Consider the following 17,743-nt stretch of genomic DNA (forward strand, 5'->3'; position numbering starts at 1 on the left):
TCTCCTCCTGGATTCTAGATGGAGAGGGAAGGTGTAGCTTTACATGCTGCCGGTCAAGTTCCAATTCTTTCCACAGAAATATTAAATCTATGTATAAATATGTGTATCCCCACATTGTCCACTGTGGGCTTTCTCTAACATGTGGATCTGGATGTCAAAAATCCAATCCCTTCCCTTAATTTACACACACACACACACACACACACACACACGTCTTTATCTGTTCTGTTTTGTAATTTATATATACTTTAGATCCTTTGCTGAAGACTTGGATAAATAAAGGAGTTTATATGATACCAACTCCAACAAATTAAAACAATTTAAAATTGATGTTATATAATTTTTTTCCATCAACTGGGGCCTATACCACGTGGTTCAACAATCTCCCCACTCTTCTACCCAGATTCTCACTAGTAAAAAAATAGTACACTTTCCTTTTTTTATGCACAGCAAGTCAACCCTGTCTTTGTCCTATCTTTTCCTTCCATAACTTTCCTTAGGCTTTTTTGCTCAACTCTTTGCATCGGGCCGGCTCATCAAGGTAGGAGAAATTCTGAAGCCAGCTGCTGAGATAGTCTGTTTTCTTAGATGGCATTAAGATTGTCCACAACTGGAATAAGTAATGCATCTCTGAGATTAACCAACCTTGACAGTTACATAGCAAGTTTCAACATCCCATTTTAATTCTCTCTCTTACAACTCAAGGCAACTGCCTCTTGTCCTTTGTTCAGAAACCCAGGGTGCAGGATTCATTAACCCTTAACTAATATTCCATTCTAGAGATTGTGGGCTTCTTGGTGTGAAAGCTGTTTTTAATTTTCTCCAACCCTTGAGGCCACTGACTGGAGGTGAGGAGACAGAAAGTGAGGCAAGAGAAGAGGTTACCTGGGAAGGCTCTCAGCACTATGGGGGTGGGAAAGAAAGAGCACTGATCAAAGGACAAAGGGGCAGAGTTTAGGTGGCACCACTGGAGACGACTCAGAGAAGGGACCATGGCAGAGACAGGCTCAAAGCTTGACTTGTCTGGGAGCCCTGCGAGAATAATTTTCAATTTTCAGTAACTGAAAATTAGGTCCAAGTCTGCCCTGTTTTACGTTTTGCTAATGTGCAGCAAGCTGCCATTTTCTTTCCTCTATTCCTTTGATCTCATGATCAGCATTTCCAATTAATATTTGTTTAACACCAGGCCTGGGGTAGATATTTGGAGAAGAGACTGAGAAGAAAATGCCCGCACCCTGCCCTAGAAACTTTCGGAGATGCCTGCTGATTGTTCTGGTACTGCTGTGCTCGTAACTTCAAAGCAAGTGCGACAGCCATTCTGCCCAGATTCAGTCCCAACCAGCTTCCTACTGGGGGAAGAAAGAACACAATAGGAATTAGTTAAATTTCCAGTTTTGCCAAATACATGGACTTTGGCCGCAATCAAAATGTTTTTATAAAAGTTAAAAATGCTTTATGAAAGTGTACACTTACAAAGTAGAAAGCTGTTCAGCCCTAGTCCTACCAGCCCTGGGAATGCGGACAGCCTGGTCCTGAAGGATGGTGCCCGGGGGCAGTGAGATCTTCCAGCAACACTTCAGAGTGGATGCCATCAGATGATGGCTTCTCCTCAGGGAAGCCATTTGCCATCAAACAAAAATATTTCCTTTCATTTAATTATGTGGATTTTTGCTAAATTAAATGCACTAATAGGCTGGGATCCAACATTTACAAAGGAGAAATCTCAGACTCCTCTGGTTTCTGCTGGCCTGTGCTTTCTTGAAAACAGACACCGGGCAATGGAAAATGTGGTAAAAGTTTTAATGCTCATGCTAAAAGGAAAAACACCTTTCCTTTCCTTTCTTTTACATTGGCCAGCCACGCCTGGCAAGGCAAAGACCAGCTGAGTGAAAAGTCATTTGTGCAAAATCCAGCCAAGCTGTCAGTTGAGCTTAGCAAGTAGTGACTTGGAAACAAAAAAATTAAGGGAAAGAAACTCATCTTCAGATATATTTTATTTTGGTGTTATATGACAAGGAGTAGATTGAATTCACCTTCAAACAAATGTTTTCGAGAAAATATCCCAAAACATACCATTTTAATTTATATTATATTAATGCTTGAAATGAAATAGGAGAAAATGAAAAGTAGTGAAAACCATTTTCCATAAAGTAGGATATATTTGTTCTAAAATTTCCTATGTGATGCTAGTCTTTTATGGAGCTGAAAAAAGGAGGAGGTAGAAAACAGGGACTCCTAACAATATCTATTAGTGTTTTCTCTAATTCAGCCACAGAGGGCTTTACATGTTGTTCTTTGCTTGATTCCAAAACATGGGTCCCCAGGTGGGAAAAGAAATCCGGTTGTAGGGAGAGGAGAAAATTCTACTCTTAGCTTTTCCACATGGCTTTATTAAAAAATCATTTTACTTTTTTTGGGAACAATTTTTATATATGAAAAATAGAAACATAGATGCTTCCTGACAGATCCCGATGGTCCCATGCCTTGAGACTGTACTCAGAAAGGTGAAGAGATAGAGATGTTTCTCTCTGCTCTCTGGCAAGTGGGGCAGTGCCACACAGTCACTGCCTCAGCACCACCACCTCCCTGTCCTAGTGCCCAGGGCAACTTAGGATGCTTCTGAATCTGTACATAATGCTGAAGTCTGCAAAAGCCTTCTCTAACATTAAATTCCCTTGTCAACTCTTAGGCCCCTTTAAACCGTGAACAAGACGACCCTTGTTCTGGAAAATCTATCTATCTTGCCAACACACACACATATACAAAAACACAACTGTTGGGCAAATAAATCTTTCCAGAGAAAATAGATTCCTTTCCAATTCAGTCAACTGTACTGAGCTGGAAAGCGAGAAATGTTATTTTTCCAGGATGAAGGAAAAACAAGATCTCTCCTTGTTTACCCTGTCTAGCCCATTTCAAAAGAAGGTCAGTTTAATGCCTTCATTAAAAAAAAAAAAAAAAAAAAATCTCAAGTGTTGTGTATCAGAAGACACTTAGTTCCTTTCAGGCTGGGAATCGCACATTGAGGCTCTGTGTTTTTTTCCCTTTGACCTAAGATACACATGGCAGGGCTGAATTGCCTACTGCTCTGGAGATGTCAAAAGTATCAGGAGTGGGAAGGACGGAGTCTGGTGATGTGGAATTCTTTGCTATTGGCCAGCCTCCTGATTGCCAGCCTGTGTCCCGCTCCAGTCACTGAGCATGAAAGATGCAGCTTATGAATTGATCCCCACTTCATTCAAGGCCACACACATTCTCCATGCTTACTTCTCCATATTCCCCATAATTTGAGGGCCTGGATCATCCCCTTGGAGAGTGAGAAAACATGGAGTTATAATGTTCCTGCCTGAAGAGCATGGAATAGAATATAAATTAGACACAATGCTTGTCTATTCCCTGGGACGCTCTTTAGGACTTAAAATTCTAAGTCTCAAGGAAGTCCTAACTATAGCGACAGTAACTGGAGTCTGAGGATTCCAGCTTCCTGGTTCCTCGACACAAATATAGGCTTCACATGTATAGCATGTAGCATATAGTTGATGCCCAGTAAAAATTTCTGTTTCTATTTTTTCACCAAAAAATTTCTATTTGCCATTAGATATGGCAGAAAAAAGGTAATAATTTCATATATTTTCATTTCTTCCAAGCATCATTAGTTCTTGTCTTACCCAATTTGTGGTTGCCATAAGGGTATGCAATTATACATATTTATTCTCTGCCTCATCCCAAACCTATTCCAAACAGAATAGTCTAATATATGGCTGCTGGGTCACAGTGGCACATGAGCCAGAGCCGAATGGAAAAAAATGCAAAATATCTTATTAGTAACTATATTGATTACATGTTAACAAGATAATATTTTGTATATACTGGATTAAATTCAATATATCATTAAAATCAATTTGACCTATTTCTTTTTACTTTTTTAATACGACTACTAGAAATTTAAAATTACGTATGTGGCCTGCACTATATTCCTATTAGATAGTGCTGGTGTAGACTACTCTATGAAATATAGAATTAATAAGGTAATAATTGAAGGTAAGGGCCTATGGTAATAACTAGCCTTTATGGCACATTTACTATGTCTGGCATTTTATATGATTTTATTTCATTCTAATTACATTTATGAAAGGTAATTATTATTAGCCCATTTGTTGAAAGTATTCTGCCCAAAATTTTATAGCATGCTAACAGAGCTGGTATTTAAAATCTTGGTTTCTGGCAGTAAAAAACATGAGCTTTACAGTCTGAAATGATATCTCTTAAGTATTCTTTAAAAAAAAAATTCCCAAGAATGTTGACATCAGGTGACCTGGAAAAAATAGGAGTATCTGCTCCATTAGTTCCTAATTATGGCTTTAAAATTTTGATAATCTGAAAATCAGTGTTATATATTTTTTATTACTGAGAAGGAATAGTAATAGAAACATCGGTCTCTAACCTACGAATTTAAACTGGAGAAAATTACAAATTAAGCTTCTGTCTTTCCTAAACACAGAAGAAAAGGGAAACTTATTTGATGGGAAAGAAGTTAATATTCATTGAGCACCTACTATTTCCATTTGTGTCCCATAAATGCATTATTCTTAACAGGTCCAAAATGGAAAACATCTTTTTTTTTTTTTACAGTTTTTTTTTTGTTTTTCTTTTTTTTATTTTATTTTAAGTTTTAGGGTACATGGCACAAGGTGCAGGTTTGTCACATATGTATAAATGTGCCATGTTGGTGTGCCGCACCCATTAACTCGTCATTTAACATTAGGTATATCTCCTAATGCTATCCCTCTGCCCTCCCCAACCCCACAACAGGCCCCGGTGTGTGATGCTCCCCTTCCTGTGTCCAAGTGTTCTCATTGTTCAGTTCCCACCTATGAGTGAGAACATGCGGTGTTTGGGAAAACATCATCTTTATCCCCAAACCAGCTCCTCCTCATCCTCCATTCTCTATCTTAGGTACAGTCACCTGAATCTACCTTCTCCCTTACGCCAGAAACCTCATTCTTTTCTCAGCTCCTCTCGTTTCTTTACCCTCCCTTCAATCTTGCCAGTTTATAGAACACAGGTATTCTTACTTTGCCTGAGCAGTACAGATTGTGCTTCCCTGTGGCTGTGCCAAGTTCTTATTCTTATCAGCAGAACATTTTCCCACATCCCCCAGCACATGGAGTTATTCAGCTTGCTAATGTTCTCCAAATAGGCATAAAATTATATCTCATTATTATATTAATTTGCTGAGGTACTTATGATTTGTTCGTTTTTTGGGGTTTATTGCTTTGTAAATTGCCTGTTCATATACTTTGCCCATTTCTGTAAATGAAGTTACTCTCTTTGCCTTGTTTGATTTGACTTCTTCTTTGATCTGGTCTCATCATGTATATTCTAGATAGGAATCCCTCATCTGTTTTAACATTATAAGTCTCTGTCCCTATTTTTAAATGTCTTTCTAACTTTATCCATGTCATGCGTCTTTCTGTATAATAAAAAAACTTAATTTTGATATATATCAAGAATCAATGTTATACCACATGGCTTTTTTGAAGTTTTTGTTTAAGTTTTGAAATGCTCTACTGACCCAACATTACATACATTTTTAGAACAAACTTATGATGAATTTCAGACTAGAATTTTGATGGAATTACACCATGCCTACTAGATATATGTGGAGAGGGTTAACATCTTTATGATATTAAATCTTCCCATGTAGCAATAAGAAATATTTCTCATTCATTCAGGTTTTTTTCTGTGTTATTAGGATATTTAAGTTTTTTCAAGGGGGCTGTATGTATTCTTGTTTAATTACCAGATATTTTTAGTTGTTGTTGCTATTGTAAATGGTATCTTGCTTTTTAAAAAATTACATTTTATATTTGCTTGCTGTTGGAAATGCTCTTATAGTTTGATCAAATGTCCACCAAGTTTTTATTGTTTAGCTGTTGATCCTATTGTTTATTCTGAGTAGATGGATATAAAATGTGCAAACACTGACAGTTAATTTCTTTCTTTCAATCACCATTTTTATCTTTCTTTCCTTCAATGTGGGCTAGGATTACCAACAGTATAGTATTGGTTGTGTTATATAGTGGCTTATCACAGTGAGAATGTTTGTCTTAACATGAATGCACTTAAACTTTCTCCATTAACTATAATGTTTGTGGAGGTTTTGGAATATAACCAAAATCCACTTAGGGGAATTAAAGAAATCCTTTTCTACTCTTTGCTAAGAGTTTTTATCATAAATAAGCAAGGAAATTATCAAGTACTTTTTCGGCATCAGTTGAAATTATTGTGAGATTTTAAAAAATTTAATTTACTAATGTTCTTAATTTTGTTGGCAGAATCCCTAATAAGGAATCATTCATTAATCAAGCTGTATTATTTTAAAACATACTATTGGGTTCAATTAGCTAATATTTTAAAAGATATTTTTCATCTACTTGAGTATGAGAAATTGAGCTATAATTTTCTTTCTTTCTTTGTAAAATACCATCGTTGTAAAATGTCCATCTGATTGTGCCAATATCATAAAATGAACTCAGTAGCTTTAGCTCTATCTCTTTTGGAATAATTTAGAATACAGATTAGAATTTGTTGTTCCTCAAGAGTTTGATAGAACGCACCTGTAAAACCATTTGGGCTTACAATTTTTTGAAAGGAGAGATCATTGATTGCATTTAATCTCTAAAATCTGTTGGTTTAGTCAAATGTCCTATTCTTTCTGTCAGTTTTGGCAATTAATATTTTTTCATTTTGATTAGGTTTTCAAAATTTTTATATTTTAATAAGTTCACATCCCTCTTCTAGTATTTCAATGTTTTTTTGAAAATGATACCTGTTGATAGAGAATTCATACAATATGGAAAATATTAAAGAAAAACATAACAAAAATCCACCCCAAATCCTATGCTCCAGAAATAATCATAATATAAACATCTATATATTTAGGTATTTTTGTAGCAGTCACCGTTCTATGTACAGAATTATAACAATATTAATAATAACAATAGACACACATATAGTACTTATTATTATTATATACATATACTGTATTAGTCTGTTCTCGCATTGCTGTAAAGAATTATCTAAGGCTGGGTAATTTATAAAGAAAAGAGGTTTAATTGGCTCATGGTTCTTCAAGCTGTAAGGGAAGCATAGTACTTCTGCTTTTGGAGAGGCCTCAGGAAACTTACAATCATGGTGGAAGGCAAAGAGGGAATGAGGCATCTCACATGGTGGAAGCAGAAGCAAGACAGAGAGAGGGGAGGTGATACACACTTTGAAACAACCAGCTCATGCAAGAACTCACTCACTCACTCACTCATTACCACAAAAACCGCACCAAGAGGATAGTACTAAATTATTCACGAGAAACCACCCCCATGATCCAAACACCTCTCACCAGGCCTCACCTCCAACACTGGGGATAACAACTGAACATGAGATTTGGGTGGGGGCACAGATCTAAACCATACGAGATACTGATAGAAGAATTATGTACATGTATAGATAGAAGAATGGATGCTTAGAAAGCTAAATGATGGATAGACAGATATATAACCCTGCACGTATTTCTATTATAAGACCCACAAGAACTTTTTATTTGCATTTAATGATCACAAATATATCCCCCACAGGATTCTGCACTCAATGAGAGTGGGAACCCTGTTCTGTGCATCACTGCAGCCAGGCTGGTTTCTGGCATTGATTCCAACTTTATAGGATGTTTATTGAATGAGTGAGTAAATGAAGAACATGCAGTGCAATGTGCAAACATTGTTCAAGGAACGACATACGTTTTGCTTTTGTAAGCCTTCCCAGCCCCTTGCAAAGAAGATGTATCATCCCCATTTTTCAGATGAGGAACTGAGACAGGAAGAAAGTAATTTGTCCAGGGCCTAAAGAGCAACCTGCTGGATTCTGGCATGGGCTCTGATTCTGATATCCCCCCTTTCCACTATACCGCACTGATACTCAGAACAAATACCCCAAGAGGCCAAAAAAGGTATGAAGAATCTGCAGTTCCTTCATTGAAAAAATATTTATTAAGCTCCTTCTAAACACCACGCACTGGGATAGGAACCGAGTTTCAATGACTCCTAAACAGGGCTCCTGCATTGTATCCCAACAATGCAAAAAAACAACCTATGGTTATGCTGTGGCTGTGCTCTGGAGTGTGTTGTGTGAGTGAAGGGAGAAGTACATGAAAGAAGGTGGTTCCCAGAGGCCTCCTATGTACAAGCAGGAAAATAGAAGGCAGGCAATCAGAGGAGTCAGGGACACTGCTCCAGGCCAACACGAGCCCAGCAGTGGAAGTGATGAAAAAAAGAGGGCTCTGTAGGAGACACAAGCAGACCTGCTTAGAAAACAGCACCCACTTTGGGCCTACCAATTAGGGAAAAAAGGCCCTCTCTGCTGACCAATTAGAACAAGGTTCCCTTTCATCTCGCTGACCCAGCCCCATGCTGCACACATCACAGGGGCCGAAAAAGAGCGGGTCTCAGCCCTGACTGCCCTGGCTTAGCTGAGTGCCCTTGTCAGAGCAAAACCCACATCATCACCCAGCCCCCTGGGTGAAGCACTTAGTAGGGCAGCCCTCATCATAGCTCCCTTTATTTAAGGCCACTTTAACAAGTCATTAGAACAGATCCTGGTTGGTTTTATGACATCTGCCCACTAAGGTTAACAAATATGTCAATCAAGAGGATTATAATCCAAGGAGGGAAAGAAGGCAGGGTAGGTTATTTTCTGGTGACTTTCATATTACCAGAAATCCCAATTAAGAATTTCAGATTTTTCTTTTTTTTTGAGACAGTCTTACTCTGTCGTCCAGGCTGGAGTGCAGCGGCACAATCTCAGCTGACTGCAACCTCTGCCTCCCAGATTCAAGTGATTCTCCTGCCTCCGCCTCCCTAGTAGTTGAGATTACAGGCACCTGCCACCATGTCCAGCTAATTTTTGTAGAGAAGGGGTTTCACCATGTTGGCCAGGCTGATCTTGAACTCCTGACCTCAAGTGATCCGCCTGCCTCAGACTCCCAAAGTGCTGGGATTAGAGGCATGAGCCATTAAACTGCCCAAGAATTTCAGATTTCTTAACATTGTTTTCAAACATCACCAGTTCTCCAAGAAGCTATATACACTGGAGAAGAGTGTTTGAAAACAATTTTTTGTACCCTGTTCTTTTCTCTTTGTTAAAAATTTTAAATCTTTGTTTTGAAGTTTAACATACACACAGAAAAGTAAGTGCACAAATTTTAAGTGTACAGCTCAATAAAGTTTTACCAAATGACTACATCCAAGTAGCAGGCACCCAAGTCAAAAAACAGAATTATTACTAACATCCAGAAACCCTCTCATATCTTCTTCCAGCCACTGCTCCCTCTCCACAGGTAACCTCCGCTTCTAACTGCTAACACCCCAGGCTCACTTTGCCTGTTTGTGAACTCTACATAAATGGAATAAATTTAGTGGGTTCTCTTTACTGCCTGGCTTCTTTTCCTTAACCTTATATTTGTGAGACTGATACATGGCCTTGCCAATAGCCAATAGTCCATTTATTCTCATTGCTGTAGAGTATGCCTTTGTGGGGATGTATCATAAATTATTTCATTCATTCTACTGTTGATGGACATTTGGATCATCTTCGGTTTAGGGCTAATGTGAACAGTTACCAGCCTGTTTTTAATGTTTGATTGTTATTTACATACCCCTGCCAAAAGCCGCACCAAATGTGAGTGTGAAATTCAAGGGCTGATAAATTGCTGTGGCAGTAGGAAGCAAAAATAACTGTAAAGGATCTTTTATCTTGATTAGAAAACTTAAAGATATGTTACCATATAAGGCAATTATATACTGTATAAGCAATTATATGCAGTTCATTGCATAATGCCAGTAGTCATTAGACAGTGAGAAGCAAACAAGATTGATGAATTTTCAGGTAAATAATAGGGGCCTATGTGATTCTGGCAACAGCTGGTCAGTTTTACCCTCTGCATTTAGCAGAGCTTGGTAACTTTTTTATGATATGACAATGTGATATTCCTAAGATTGCACGTATAAACTGTGCTGATTAACTTCAAATTCTGTGAGGTAGGTGGCAAGTAGCATCACTTTCATTTTCCAGAAAAGGGAGTTTAGACAAATTGCTTTCCCTCCCTCTCCCCACGCGCAGGACGGCAAGTCAGTGTCATGGCTACAGAACGCATAGGCTTCTGCCTGTGAGCTGAGCTCCTCCAACTGTCCTCCCCACATGTGCCCAGTATGCAGCGGGAAGGCAGTGGGAGGAACTGCAGCCTTGAGGTGGGAGGAATTCTATTAATACCTTGGATATTTATAGTACTCTGGAGTACTTGGAGCATCTTTTCAGAAGAGCTGGCCAAAGTCTGTGACTCATATGCCAACACAAGGAGCAATGTCATTTTGGAGACAGGCTGTCACATGGCGCTTGCAACTTCCGAACTCCTTATAGGGGCCAATTTCTCACCCCTGGTTATTATGTTCAAGAAATTGATGAATTAATCAAGGAACAATCCTTGAAGATGTTTTCTGGGCATCTCCACACAGGCTGGCTCCATCCCAGGGGTTCTTTGCCTTTTGTGCTATGAATTTCCTTGGCCATCTGGTAAAGGCTTATGGACTCCTTTTCAGAATATTGTTTGAAAATGTGTAAAATAAAATACGTGGAATTACAAAGGAAACAAAGCATACTGAAATACAGTTATCCGAATTGTAGAAACAAAAACAAGTTTGTGATCTAATAATATGTGTGTTTCTTTGCTGACATGTTCCACAACCAGATCTAGAGGTGAGAAAAGAATTAACAAAATTTCAAAGTAATAAGTATTCACAATATTTGACAATACCTGCAATAATGTGATGTGATATTAAAATAATTTTCTTTCTATTGGTGACAGTCACAGATACTGCAACTACTTCTGCAGTTTGCTGCCTATCATCATAGTTGAAAGAGATTTAAAATTTCCATTAGAGGTTAGTAAAAACTTCAGAGGTATCTTTTTTTCCCATCTAAATTCACAGACACCTGAATTCTATCCCTCATCCCTGAAATCTGTTCGTACCTTAATACCCCCAAAGATGGCTCCTAGGTTAGGTGCACACACACACACACACCCCTCTAAACACCATCAGCTATCTGAAACCTGGCAGCCTCTCTCCAGAAAGCTGGACTCCAGGCCAGTCCTGCGGCCAGGCCAGAGAGTAGGAAGTTAAGGGCTTGTGATTATGAATCTCAGATTCTGCTACTACTACCAGGTAAGAATTGGCCTCAGGTGTAATCAAGGTCAGTTCCCAGCATGGCTCCTTCTGACAGGGCTGAGTAACAGGCCTTCTTTTCAGTGATGTTCTGGACAATTGACAAGTTCAGATGATACCCAGGAACTACTGTTAATATTAAGTTGATGCTCATTAAGTGGACGAAAGCATTATGGTTATTAAAGAAAATGTCCACATTTTTAAAAGATGCATGCTGAAGTATACAGGGGTAAATAACATATCTGGGTTTTATAATTAGAGTTTTTTAAAAATGCCTCTGGGTTAAAAAGGGGATGAATGAAGCAAAAGTGGTGAAAAATTCAATTAAAATTTCTGGACTCTAGATAATGCTTATATAGGGGCTAGTTATACTGTTCCCTCTGCTTTAGCTTATGTTTAAAACTTTTTCCTATAAAAACCTTAAAAATAATTTTGGACCAAAAAATTAGGTGGAGAATAGTTTTTTATAGCGCCAATTTGCTTTTTATGATAACTATTACTCAATTTAGTTCAACTTACAACGCAATGGCTAAATCGTATCATTTCTCATATAGTAAGCATACGAGTTTTAAAAACTGGTTTTCTCCATACCTTTTGCCAGTTGTCACGCATGCTCTCACCCTCCAAGAGTTCATAGTTAAGCTATGAAGACATAATGGATACACATGAGACCAGAGTTAGGAAACAATGTCAGATAGGGTATGATGTAAATGCCAAGACAAGTGATAAAGATGGAAAATGTGATACATGTTCAGGAAAAGGGGAGATCAGGGAGGGCTGGAAGGCAAGGCTGGTGGCTTTGAGTTGCAAGTTGTTTGCTGCCTATTGGTCTCAGCTTTGGATTCATTGCCTCTTTTCGTTTAGGCGTCTTTCTTTGCATTCATTTCTCCATGGTAGAATTCCCTCTGGATTCTTAAAGCTTGTAAGTGACAACCTTCTTGCTTTCGGTGTCTGCCTGTGCCCTTTCCTTACGAGGCTGTATTTGACACATACTGAGTCTCCATGGATGTGCACCCTCCATCTGCTCATGGCTGCTCCATCTCACTGTTCTGTCCCAGATGGTGAACTGCAGCCCAGGTGCTACCACCACCAGCATTCTTGCCCACTCAACCCAGTGTCCCCCTGGCCCTGTGTGGCAGTAATGTCTGCCAGGCAGGCAGCCAGGGAGCTAACATGCCCAGACCTGACAGTGGTCTCAGAGGAGAGCCCCTTCCTGCCGTGTGCTGGGGAAGGGGACAACTGTCAGCCATAAAGGAAAGAGTGGACACCTAACCAAGATAGGGAACCCAGCTAGTGCTGAAATCACAGCCCTTCAAATGGGCTAGAATGATCTCCCAAAACAGGAGGAAAAAAAAATCCCTAGAAGCGATTCAAAGAAGACCCAAGTCCAAATTCTGGATGATCTAAGTTGAAAAAAAAAATCCCGACATTGCCTAGGTCATTGACACAAAAGAAAGTTTTTCTTTGCTTTTTTTCCCCTTTGGCTTATTCTCATTCTGAATTATCTGAAGCACTGTGAACAGGTTACTTGGCCATGCTGAGTTGGCAAACAGATGAAGCCATGTGGGCGAGGAGGTGGGATATACATAAGCATCTGCCATCCACATCACACTGGGAGACTGCCGTGTCGCAGTAGCCCTTGGATCCTTTCATGACTTAGAACCACAGGTTTGAAGTAAAAAAGAAAACATCAAATCCATGTTACTTAAGAGTGATAGGATTCAAGAAGACTGTCAGAACACATTCCCTGACTCACAGGCAAAACTTTAACCCAAGCAGTCATCCGTCTCTGGACCCTGCCTTCCCTGGGCTCTGCATCATTCCCCACACCTCCTTGGTTATGGGGGACTCCATAGGAGACTCTGGCCTACAGACTAATTTCATTCCACCTCTCATGTGTACAACAATGAAAACAAAATGCTTTAACATCATCAACAACAAAAGGACAGCTGCTCTTCTGCATCTAGGGGAGAAGCTTCTCAAAGGAAAAGACATCAAGGTGTGGCCATGATTTATGCACACGAGGTCTGAATCTGACCCAGAGAGGCTGGGACACAGAATTATGGAACTTTTGCTGAATGAAGTAATGGGAATTTTGAGTTTTCTTCAGGGAAACAAAGAGACACCACAGGGACTGCATCGCTGGGAACAAACAGTGGTCTCTGGTGAGAGACAACGAGGGTCATGTGCATGTGGCAGGTGAGGGGCTCAAGAAGGACTGTGAGATATTTACTGAGGTGAGGATAGCTATGGCATTTTAAAGAACGGTGGCATTTGATTTTTTATTCTAAATAGTTTTCCTTCTGCATCATCTTGTGACCCCTTCCATAACCTCAGCCCTCCCATAAGTCTTTACATATGGCAGCTTTGTGTGGGGGGATATTTGGGGAAGAACAGATGTGAGATGCTGTCTGGTGAGGGGAAGGAGGGATAGGACAGTAACCGCAGGAGCTGTGAGTGGTCACTAAGAAGAGGCGGTCGTGGAGAAAAGGCTGGAGCACAGGCCACTTCACCTCAGGAGTGGATGTAAGATGACCCCCTTTCATTCAAAATGCACTAGAAGAAGGTGGCCCTGATGGCAAGGTGGGAGGGGAAAGCTGGTTCTTACCGGGAAAGGGGCTGTACTGGCAGGAGACACTGAGGTCCTTAAGAAACAAAAAATCACATTTCCCTGGTTTGAATGAGAACCCACACACACATACAGATACACATAATTAATCTTTGCTATTTTTTGGCTTACTTAAAGTTTTATTTATCTTTCATTACAGAATTTATCACATTATACTGTATTATTTCTGATATATTCATATGTTTTATAAATGAACATGTGAACTTTGTATCTTTTGCACCAGCAAAGTGCCTGGCATATGTTGAGTTGTTTATTGAATGAATACCTGAATAAATGGCTGCTACATATATTTGTTAACAAGATGAAACTCTGAGTCACTCAGCAGAATTGGGTCTCATTTGCCATCATGGGGCTGATGTCAGTTTTGTTCCTACCTTTCTGCACCTCCCTGATCCATTTAGATGAACCCTGGCTTCAGGAAGCACTAGTTCTATGATGTCCTACACTGGAATCTACAACACTCTTCTACGCACCACAGTTTCTGGCTGAGGAGGAAGTGTGAACAGGCTGGCGTGGGCATGTCACTCTCACTGGGCCTGGCAGAGCTGGCCAGCTGCACCGCCCAATACAGGGGTCAGCTTGTTGCCAAAAGCAGTAGTGGCCTTGTGAGTAAGCTGAGTGGGCAGGCATAGCCTGAGTCATTTGATAAGTGCCCGGAAGCTGACCATCCCACAGCCCCCGACATTGAACTTCCCATTTCCTGTTACAGTAGCCAAAACTCTACCACCCTTAGCTATTCATGCTTTTGGATCTTTCAGAGATCTCAATTAGTGAGTATTTGTGTAGGCTTCCAGTATAGGGAGAGAAGGACAAGTGAGGAAGACAGTGAGAAAAAGAAATGGGAGGAAGATACAGATAGGCTTTGCACCCTTCCCTGTCCTTGAGCAGGACAATGCTTTCTCGAAAGAATAGCTTTAGCTCTTCCAAACTGCCCAGACGACCGTGAGAAGCCCACAGCGTCAGGACTCTCCACACGTCTTCTTACACACATACTTTCTCTGTCAGCCATACAACATCTGAAAACTCACACACATGAGAGAGATGGGAGAGAAGGAGAAGAAGATCAAAACAAAGTGTGCTGTACAGTAAAGGCACTGTAATCTTGACCTGATACCCCAGGCCCACATTTCCAGGCTCCCTTCCCCAACCAGGTAAGACCCAGGATCTGAAGAAGAATCCTTTTCTAGATGAAGGTTATGATTAACAGGAAACACACAACTGTATTTTCCTGATCCCAAATTAGAATGTAGGATCAGACATATCTGTAAATATTTATATCTATGAAGTCTTAAAAAAAGGAAAACAAACGAAATTGCTGCAGTTTACATGTAACAAATCTCCTTTATTGATGAATGGATTTAACTTTATTGACTTTGGTCTGGGAGAGACATGTGAATCAGGTCCTCCACCTCATCAAGACCACTCTGGAGCTGCTGCTCTTAACCACCTACACCATGGACTTATGCACAGGCCAGCCCCTGGAATCTCCATTTCATTTGCCTTTCATGACCTTTTGCCTTTCAAATCATTGAACAAGTGATTTGTTATGCTTTCACTTCTCATTCTAAGTAAATGTTCACTTTTTTCGTTTGTCTTTAAGAGATGAGGTCTTGTTGTGTTGCCCAGGCTGAACTTGAACTCCGGGGCTCGAGTAATCCTCCTGTTTCAGCCTCCTGAGCAGCTGAGACTACAGCCCTGAGCCACTGTGCCCAGCTAATATTCACTTTTCTATCTAATTTTGCTTTTGTGATTTTGTATTCCTTTTCGTCAAGAGGGCCCCCATATTATATAAGTTTCAGTCCCTACAAAGTTGTATCCGCCCTTTCATATATCTACCCATGTAGTGCACGCTCTTAGTGTGTATAATCACACAGGAAATCTCAACTAATGGATACTTCATAACCATGATTTTTTTTTCTTTTTTTTGAGACAGAGTCTTGCTCTGTGGCCCAGGCTGGAGTGCATCTTGGCTCATTGCAACCTCTGTCTCCTGGGTTCAAGTGATTCTCCTGCCTCAGCCTCCTGAGTAGGTGAGATTATAGGTGCCCGCCACCATGCCTGGCTAATTTTTGTGATTTTAGTAGAGATTGGGTTTCACCATGTTGGCCAGGCTGGTCTTGAACTCCTGACCTCCTTGCCCACCTCAGTCTCCCAAAGTGCTGGGATTATAGGCATGGGCCACTGCTCCCAGCCACCATGATTCTTAATTAAGCAGAATGTTGTCTACATAATGCTCTTAGAAGCAATTAATGAAATTAAAGGAATGGAAGCAGATAGTGGAGATTTCTATTTCAGAAATGTAGCAAGTATTTAACCTGGTCCCCAGACTTTTGTCCACCTGTATGCACAGAAAAGTATGATAGCAGCTAACACTCACATAGTGTTTACTGTGAACTAGGCCCCATTTAGTCCTCGTAGCCACCCATTGAGATAGGTGCTAACTCATTTTACAGATAAAGAAACTGAGGCGTAGAGAAATCAAGCATTTCCAAAGTTACACCTAATACAAGGCACACCTGGTTTGTTGACCCAGGCCATCTAGGTCCAGAATCCAAGGTCTCCACCTCTATGCTATTATCACCTATGTAGGGTCATTGCTGATGTTTGAGATGATGATCCAGTAGCACAGAAACAAATCACTACTTTGTTTTCTACTGACAAATATTGTCTTTTACTCTTAGCATTCTGGTTAAATAAAATCATGGTTGCTTTCCTTTCAGTTTCCTCCCTTCCTCAGCTAGGAATGAGAGATATCCCTGGACATGCCTGACACATAGTCTGACACATTGGCAAGGGTTGAAGTGGGCTGAGTGGTGCCCCCAAAGATATCAGGCCCTAATCCTCAGAATCCGTGAATATTCTTTTATATGGTAAAGTTTTCACAGATACATCTAAATTAAGAATCTTGAGATGAGAAGATCATCTTGAATTATCTGGGTGGCCCCTAAATACCATCAAAAGTGTCCTTATGAAAGAATGGCAGAGGGGAGTTAAACACACAAAGGAGACAGCAATGTGAAGGCAGAAACAGAGACTGGAGTGATGCAGCCTCAAGCCAAAGAACAGGAAGGAACGCTTCCAGCAGAAGCTAGGAGAGGCAAGGGACTGATTCTTCCCCAGAGCCTCTGCAAGTAGTGTGGCTCTATTGACACTTTGATTTCACATTTCTGGCCTCCATAACTGTGAGAGAATACATTTCTGTTGTTCTGAGGCATCAAGGTTGTGGCAATTTGTTACACCAGCAATAGGAAACTGATACAGGGGTCAATACATAGTAGCCAAAACAGTTTAAATGCAATAATAGTCATAACTGCCATGCCTTGCACCCTTGCAATGTACTGGGTATGTACTGTGTGACATACAGTCCTCCATTTCATTCTCATAAGGTGAATGAAGAAACTGAGGTCACACAGCTACTAAATGGCAGAGGAATGATTCAAACCAAGGTCTGTCTAACTCCAAAAACCACGAACAGAAAGATTACACTATACTGTAAATTCCAGCATCCTACATAGACATTCATTCCACTAAAATGATATCCAAATCCTAACAGTTCTTAATGATCACTATGGGTAGATTTATTTCTTAAATTTTCCCTCTTTGTCCATACACCCTCTCCCATTTTGTTATCTGTTGGTTGCTCTTATTGCCACTTAAAAAAAATGATGTCCAAATTACTATTAGCCTGTTTTCCAAATGAAGAAACTGAGGCACAGAGAGGTTAACTCACTTGCTGGAATCCTGCAGAGCCTGGTCCTGGAAACTGTGCTCTCACTACTCTGATACATGCCCCTACAGAATCTTAGTCTGGGTCGGTAAGAAATATCTGGCAACTTTCTACTTT

The 17,743-nt window shown here is 40.1% G+C and overlaps 1 protein-coding gene across 4 annotated transcripts in view; it reads right to left on the bottom strand.

Moving 5' to 3' along the window:
* The window catches only part of LOC741476 (uncharacterized), a 66,295-nt gene that overhangs the window by 20,610 nt on the left and 27,942 nt on the right, over positions 1-17,743 (bottom strand). For 2 of the 4 annotated variants that reach the window (XR_001708689.4, XM_063792118.1), the window contains exon 4: positions 1,235-1,349. The exons of the other annotated variants lie outside the window; for them this stretch is intronic. Coding sequence is in view for 1 of the 2 variants with exons in the window: in XM_063792118.1 (XP_063648188.1) it covers positions 1,235-1,349 (115 nt within the window). In the remaining variant the exon portion in view is untranslated. The remainder of the gene's footprint in view (positions 1-1,234; positions 1,350-17,743) is intronic. 4 annotated transcript variants of the gene reach the window in all.

This window comes from Pan troglodytes, chromosome 14 (assembly GCF_028858775.2).
Source record: "Pan troglodytes isolate AG18354 chromosome 14, NHGRI_mPanTro3-v2.0_pri, whole genome shotgun sequence".
Taxonomy (NCBI): Eukaryota; Metazoa; Chordata; class Mammalia; order Primates; family Hominidae; genus Pan; species Pan troglodytes.